The 8463-nt window shown below is 38.3% G+C and overlaps 1 protein-coding gene across 1 annotated transcript; it reads left to right on the forward strand.

The window, feature by feature from the left end:
• The first annotated feature begins 740 nt into the window (after positions 1–740).
• LOC142625395 (uncharacterized) lies at positions 741–1247 on the forward strand. Its single transcript, XM_075799063.1, has one exon. It carries the CDS (start codon positions 741–743, stop codon positions 1245–1247), a length of 507 nt encoding a protein of 168 aa, XP_075655178.1.
• The last annotated feature ends 7216 nt before the right edge of the window (positions 1248–8463 follow it).

The raw sequence follows: 8463 nt of genomic DNA on the forward strand, positions 1-8463 counted from the left end.
ATGGAGGCACTATTGGGGGAATACAAACTCGATTTTCTCGGGTGGATTTTCCTCAATTCAATGGAGAAGACCAAACAGGATGGATCTATAAGGCAAAGAAATTCTTCCGTTACCAACGGACGGAGAATAGTGAGAAGATAACTCTCGCTTCCTTCCATTTGTTGGACGATGCTCTTCAATGGTACCAGTGGTTTGAGAAAACAAGGACGAATGTTTCATGGGAGGAATTTACACATGCTTTGTGTGTCCGTTTTGGGTCATCGGATTATGAAGACTTTGATGAAGCTTTTGCCAAATTACGCCAAACTAGTACAGTGCAAGAATATCAAGCAAATTTCGAACGTTTGGCAGCCCGAGTACAAGATTGGCCAGAAAAGGCTCTGGTTGGGAGTTATATTGGTGGACAACGTAAAGAAATTCGTGCCGAGGTTAAATTATTCAGACCCACTACCTTGGTCCATGCTACTAGTCTAGCCCGCTTACAGGAAGACAAATTACAAAAGCTTCGACGCCCTTCCACCCAAACAAGACCAGCGCTCCTACCCACTCCACAACCTGCCAAAGGAAATATACAGCCAACCCAATCCTCTGCCCCATGTTCCCTTCAAAACCCAACCTTTAAAAAACTTTCTTGGACAAAGATGCAAGCGCGCCGTGACAAAGGACTGTGCTAAAATTGTGATGAGAAATTTGGGCCAGGCCATCAATGCAAGACGCAACAGGTATTTTTGCTCGAAGTCATGGGCGAAGAAGGTGAGATTGATGGTCCAACTATTACAACTGAGGAAGAGGATGACCCAACCACCACTCTTGAAATCTCGCTACACGCCTTAGTGGGGGTATCTTCTCCACAAACTATGCGCTTGACCTGGATTATCAATGGGAGGCCATTACATATTCTCATTGATAGTGGGAGTACCCACAATTTTGTTAGTTTGAAATTTGCCAAGCGGATGGGATGTTGCAAAACGGCGTCTCCAGCCTTTGTGGTGATGGTGGCCAATGGCGAACTACTAACATGTGAAGAAATATATTTGGCTGTACCTATGGAGGTCCAAGAGTACCGATTTCAAGCCAATGTATACCCCTTAAACTTACAAGGGTCAGACGTGGTCTTGGGAATGCAATGGTTGCAAGGCTTAGGTAGAGTTTTGCATGATTGGAGTAAACTCACAATGAAATTTTGGGACAAAGGGAAGAAATATGTGATATGTGGTGAAGATAGAGGTCGGGTTATGCAAGGCTAAGTACATCATGTTCAAAAGTTGGCATCCACCAACACTAGTGCTATTGTCATGCAACTACTTGGACCTATAGAATCTACCGTGGAGGAATCATTGAACCAAAATCAAGAAGTAACATGGCAACAACTTTTGAAGCAGTACTAGGCCATATTTCAAATCCCCACTACATTGCCTCCACCACGATCTCATGACCACCGGATCACTTTAGAACCAAGCAGCGGACCAATTAATGTTAGGCCATACCGCTACCCTCACATTCAAAAAAATGAGATAGAGCGGGCGGTGAAGGAGATGCTCACTACCGGAGTTATACGACCCAGCTCCAGTCCATTCTCATCACCGGTCTTGCTAGTGAAAAAGAAAGATGGCTCTTGGCGCTTTTGTGTGGATTACCGAGCACTAAATCACGCTATGGTGAAGGATCGTTACCCCATTCCTGCCATAGATGAGTTGTCAGATGAGTTACATGGTGCTGCATATTTCACTAAATTGGATCTCAAGTCGAGGTACCATCAAATTTGAGTGCAACCTGATGATGTCCATAAGACGGCATTCCGCACACATGATGGTCACTATGAGTTCCTTGTAATGCCTTTCGGCCTCACCAATGCACCTTCCACATTTCAATCACTCATGAATGACATATTTCGTGCCCGATTGCGAAGGTATGTACTAGTCTTTTTCAATGATATATTGGTTTATAGTAAAAATTGGAATGATCACTTGCACCATCTCCAAATGGTTTTCAACACCCTACTAGAAAACCAACTATACGTCAACCAATCTAAATGCTTAATTAGGCAACAAAAAGTAGAGTATTTGGGTCACATAATCAGTGCAGCTGGAGTTTCAGCGGATCGTACGAAAATTTGCAGCATGGAAGCATGGCCTACTCCAACAAACATTACTGCACTCCGTGGTTTCCTTGGATTGACTGGATACTACCGAAAATTCATTCATAATTATGGCAACATTGCAACACCCTTGACAAAGCTATTGAAGAAGGACGCATTCCATTGGAATGCCAAAGCAGAGGCGTTTCAAAATCTCAAGAAGGTCATGACTCAAGCACCAGTCCTCTCCTTGCCAAATTTTTCTAAGCAATTTGCGATAGAAGCCGACACATCTAGTAAGGGTCTAGGTGTCATGCTTATGCAAGAAGGACAACCCGTGGCTTTTTACAGCAAGGCCATATCGGGTCAATCTTTAGCTCGATCAACCTATGAGAAAGAATTTATGGCAATTGTTCACTCTGTCCATCACTGGCGGAATTATCTATTGGGTCAACGGTTTCGAATTCGCACGGATCACAGAAGTTTAAAATATCTTTTGGTGCAATGGATTACAACACTAGACCAACAGAGGTGGATCATGAAGCTTATGGGGTATGATCATGAGATCAAGTATCGTCCCGGACGAGAAAATAAAGCCGCTGATGCATTGTCGCGGTTACATGGAGACTTGGCTGCCATTTCTTGTCCACGACCAACTTCATTGGATGAAATTCATTATGAAGCCTGTCATGACCCAAGTTTGGCTGACCTTCGGGATGTAATTAAAAGGGGAGAGGCTGCTATTCAGAAATTTTCAGATAAGGATGGGTTGTTGTGGTACTAGGGGAGGCTGGCTCTACCTACTAGATCTCGCCACAAGATGAAGGTTATCCATGAATTTCATGATACACCCATTGGTGGGCATTCTAGAGCATTACAAACCTATAAACGAGTTGTAGCAAATTTTTATTGGGTGGGAATGAAGAGAGATATTTGGAGTATGTTCGACATTGTGATGTTTGTCAACATAGTAAGTACGACTCTCAAACTCCAGGTGGGTTGCTGCAACCGTTACCAATCCCAAATCGTGTGTGGGAAGATGTCTCCATGGATTTTATTGAGGGACTTACATCATCTAATGGGTTTTCTATGATACATGTAGTGGTTGACCGACTCTCTAAATATGGGCATTTTATTGCCCTCAAGCACCCATATTCAGCCAAAATAGTGGCTGAAACCTTTGTCAAAGAGGTGGTGCGATTGCACGGTATACCGCGTTCCATTGTTTCAGACAGAGACCCGATGTTCACAAGTCAATTCTGGGCTGAGTACTTTCGTCTTCAAGGGTCTGAGCTACATATGAGTTCAGCTTACCATCCACAAAGTGACGGAAAAACAGAGGCTCTTAATAGATGTTTGGAAACATATTTGAGGTGCTTTGTGAGTTCTAAACAGAAACAGTGGGTTCAGTGGCTTCCTTGGGCTGAGCTTTGGTACAATACTTCCTATCAAACCGCCACACGCATGACACCATTTGAGGTGGTCTATGGGCGAGCTCCACCAACGATTCATAGATATGAGCATGGAACTACAACAGTGGTGCAAGTTGAGAACACTTTGGGTCAAAGAGATGAGATATTAAAGCAGTTAAGGGAGAATTTATTGGAGGCCCAACATAGGATGAAATTGTACGAAGACCGCCACCGTCGCGAGCTAGAGTTTCAACCTGGTGAAATGATTTATTTGAAGTTACAGCCCTTTCGGCAAATGTCCCTAAGAGTACGAGGGAATATGAAGCTCTCACCATGTTTTTATGGACCTTATCAAATTGTTGAGCAATTGGGAAAGGTGGCTTATCGATTGGAATTGCTGACCCACTCTCGATTACATCCGGTATTTCATGTCTCGCAGTTGAAAAAGAAGCTAGGACATTCTGATCGTGTAGCACCAGAGTTACCTAACGGGGGACGATGGCACAATGGTCTTGGAGCCCAAACGTATAATTGATTTTCGTTGGGTTAAGAATGGCAAGAAGGTGTTGCACAAAGCTTTGGTACAGTGGGTTGGAGCTAATGAGGAAGATGCCACGTGGGAGCCCTATGATGCACTCTAGCAACAATTTTCAAATTTAAATCTTGAGGACAAGATTTTTCTTCAAGGGGAGGGGAATGTTGTGTCCCAAAGCCTTGTGTCTATATTACATTCACCCGCTAAGTAGTAACAGTGAATTTGCTGAGAAGATTGCCTCTGCCTCCAAGAGTTTAGTTTAATAAAGGACTCCTTCAATTGCTTGTAACTGGGAGATTAGGTTGCTGTTATATTTTGTTATTATCATTTGTTATTAGATTGTTATCTTTATCTAGGATAAGTGCTATAGTTATTATTTAGTTTAGCCAAAGTTTCGGCTAAAGTAGAATAGCTGTCATTGTTATCGGTTATGGTTATTTGGTATGTATTTAAGTTGAACCATGCATGAAATAAGAGGAACAGAGAATTAAACCAGAATTTCCTTTCTTTTTCCTCATTCTTGGAGATTAGTCATCTCGAATAGACTACAATTCCATTAAACCAACAGGGACAGATCAGATTTCCTTGTAACTGAGCATCTAGCCCAATCAGCATCACAGAAAGCTTTGAGTTCCAAAGTAGAATTTGCAGGAAAGAATACTCCTTGACCTGGTGTACCTTTGACATACTGAACTACCCTTTGAACAGCCAACATATGAGGTTCTCTAGATTGAGCAACAAATTGGCTCAATCTTTGCACAAAATATGTGATATCAGGCCTAGTAAGTATTAGATACCACAATCTTCCTTCAAGTCTTCTATGCTGACTAGCATTTGCAAGTAGCTTTCCTTCTACTTTGGATAGCTTCAAATAGTTTCAGATACGGCTCCATTGAAGTTTTAACAAGCTTAGAAGTTAGATCCAAGTAACCCAGTGTCTTTCAAATTTTCTAATTCATACTTTCTTTGATTACATGTGATCCCCTTCTCATTTCTTGCTACTTAAAGACCAAGAAAATACTTTAAAAATCACAAATCTTTGATTCCAAAGTTTTGATTAAGAAGTTTGAAAACAGCCACACATTAAGGATCACTTCCTGTGACTATTATATCATCAACATACACAAGTAGTTCTGTAAAAGAAGAACCCTTGAACTGAATAAAAAATGAATGGTCTGCCTTGGACTTGATATCGTCCGAATTTGTAACGAAAATTGGAGTGAAGCTAAAGTTGTTGTTTCATCAAAAAAGGGAAAACAATAACACGTCAAAAGCACCAATAATATAAAATAAAATAAATATGAATGAAACAAGCACAAAGAAAGTTTGGTAAAATTCAATAATTAAAATCACTAGAATATCGGGATTTATCCACCAATATTATTAAGCATCCTGTTTCTCAAAAAATATATATATTATTAAGCATCCATTATCATTCTAACTTAGTACACAATTAGGTAAGTAAACATATAAACTATCCATTTGGAAGATTTAGAAATAAACTTGATTATTTAAACTCTTTTTACTTGATTAGATTCATCAATTATTCCAACAATTTAGTCTAAAAAATAATAACTTAGCTAGAAAAACTCAAGAACATTGCATACCCTATAGACAATACTATAGCAAAAGTAATATTTAACAAGATTACCACGTTTTGTTAGAGAAATTATAAAACTCTATTCTAACAATAAGAAAATTCAAGAATAGACTTATGAAAGAATTAGAAATTAAATATCGATCTAACAAAACAATTATGAAAAGAGAACAATTGAGTTAAATAATAAAAATGTGAAAAACATGCTTGGATTGATAAGTGGACAATTTACAACATTTAGGTTCTTCAGCATCCATAGAAAATAAAAACTCTAAAAAATTGATGAAAAATAAGGTTTTCCAACAGCCAAAAACGTGGCTAACCTTGTATCCTTTTAACATTTATAACATTCAAAACCCTAAAACACATGCTCTCCAAATGCTTCCCTTTTTCAAGGGTGGGTCAACTTCCAAGTTGGTTTTTTCCTTGGAAATGGCAAATTCTGAAGTTTTGGTAAAGTACAAGTTTTAGATCTTTGGGTCCTCTTTCCATGGTCAAAAGAATCAAGTAAATCCAACATTGGAGTAAAAAGATATGGCCAAATTACCAAAACTAGTCAGTATATTTCCATGTCATGATTTTTCCAACTTTAGCTTAAACGAATTTCTCCATTTTCTTTTATATTTTCACACATTGCGCAATTTACAAATTTTGTGATATCTCTTACGTCCCTGAAATATGCCAAACTGATCTGATACGTGTTTATCACAGTTATAGCAATCGAACCAAGATTCAACATCAACTTGACTAATAGGTTAACTGTCACCTGCATTAGATGCCTAGGATTCAACCAATTGAACCTTTGTGTATAAATAGCTTGACAAAATGCAAATGCATATTGTGTATAAGCTGTTTGACAAAATGACTAAGTCAACCTTTACTCATCAAAAAGTGAAAACCTTATCTGATGTCTAATATAATGTTGCTCTCTTGAATGCTCTAAATTGGATTTAATGATGGCCGGGGAAGATTGGGTTGGTAATGTACATCCTAAACTGAACCTACTGTATCCCTTTGGAAGCTTTATGAAGCTTAATGGAGATAATAGGAATTTATGTTCCAACTAACTTCTGAACAAGAAATTTTTTTTTAGCTAATTGGAATATATTAGAATTATTGTATGATTGATGCTCAACAGCCAGGAGGCAGGAGGTATTGACTGAATCTCCCGGGCTCATTATGAGTTGAATAAATATATGAGTTAAATTTTTGGCCATGTTTACAAAATTATTTTAAACCCCTTTTTTTTTTTTTTGAAATTTTCTTGACAAGTTGAAATGTGTTCAAAGTGATTCCATTTGTGTTGAATGCTTCAGTTTGACAACTCAAAACAACGCAAGCAGTACATAACACAGCAAACGCCATCAACACAATCATAGAAATCAAACAACTGCATGGACAGGCTCATATTGTTGTTAACTAACAACTAGGATGCATACGGTGACAGTACAATAGGTAGAATGGGGGAAAGGTGCTGGCTTGAATTGGTGGAGATTGTATTGGAAGTATTTTATGGTTCTTTTGCACCTAACAGCGTTCAGTTCAACCCATGTTAACATTGATCCCCTCCACCTATAGCTGAAGTTAACACATACCATTGAATAAATAAATAAATTTATTTAGTTATTTTTTCTTCATCCGAAAGGATTATTAGTCAGAATTTCATATAACATAACAAGTTAATTGTAAATCAACTCCTAAAATTCTAAATTATCTCTGTTTTTCACTAAAAAAATTCAGTGTTGAAGTTTTCCTTCTTGGATTTCAAAAGCATGAAAAACATTACCCACTTAAATATTTTTTACAAATACAATTAAATCCATCAATTATCCACAGCAGAGATAGATATTCTATATCTTGGTTAAAGACTATATATGCCTGCCATCTCCATAGTTTAGAGTAGATGTGTTTTCTTGTTCAAGAAAACACAAACCTAATCAAATTGCAAATAGGAAAGCAGCATTATTACAATTGCTCACAAACAACACATACATATACTTTTTCTAATCTAGCGTGCTTAAAAAATAGTATCTAAATCATATGGATTTTTTTTTTTCATTTTCCATTAATTAATTCCATCTCTTCCCATGCCCTTTCTTTACCTATTTTTTAATCCTAGTCTCAAGAAACCTGGGTGTGGTATTAAAAACCCAATAAATCCCATAGCTTTTGGAGCCGATCAGATCAAAACAAATCATAAATTGCACCATGATAAAACATTCACCAGCTATTTCAATCCCTAAACCCAAAACCAACAACTAAAATATACCGCACAAAAAAGAAACCAAATTTAGTACCAAATAGTCAATAAATAAATAAAATAGTTGTATTCATAATATGTTTTCCTACTTTTTTTTCCAGCAACGAAACTGATCTTATTAAAAAAAAATTAGAGAGAGAACTTACTAGGTAGTGGCTGTGCCGGCGGCGCACTAGTCCGGCGATGCTGGGGGCTTGGAACACGTGATAACGATGGCTTGGCGCGGGGTTGAGAGAGAGAGAGGGAGAGCAAAGCGAAGCATAGGAGACGAGAGAGGTTTTTAAATTTTCAGATGAGTTATTCGTGAGAGAAAAAGATCGTTTTTTTTTTTGTTGGGTTAACCGTGTGACTAACCATAGTTGAAGTTGCAGGGTTAAGTTTAAATTTTTAGTTGAGGTGGTATGGTTTAGAGTTAAGTGGCTTTTGTCTCTGTGCTGTTGAAACGGTATCGTTTCTATCTCCTTCTTTTAACAGTTGCGCCTTAAGAAGACCTATACTACTTTTTGGTTACGACTGTCATAGCTAGCCAAAGCTATACGTCTTGGTGGTACCCTATTCTATTCACGTCAATGCACGGATACA

Source organism: Castanea sativa, chromosome 2, assembly GCF_040712315.1.
Source record: "Castanea sativa cultivar Marrone di Chiusa Pesio chromosome 2, ASM4071231v1".
Classification (NCBI taxonomy): domain Eukaryota; kingdom Viridiplantae; phylum Streptophyta; class Magnoliopsida; order Fagales; family Fagaceae; genus Castanea; species Castanea sativa.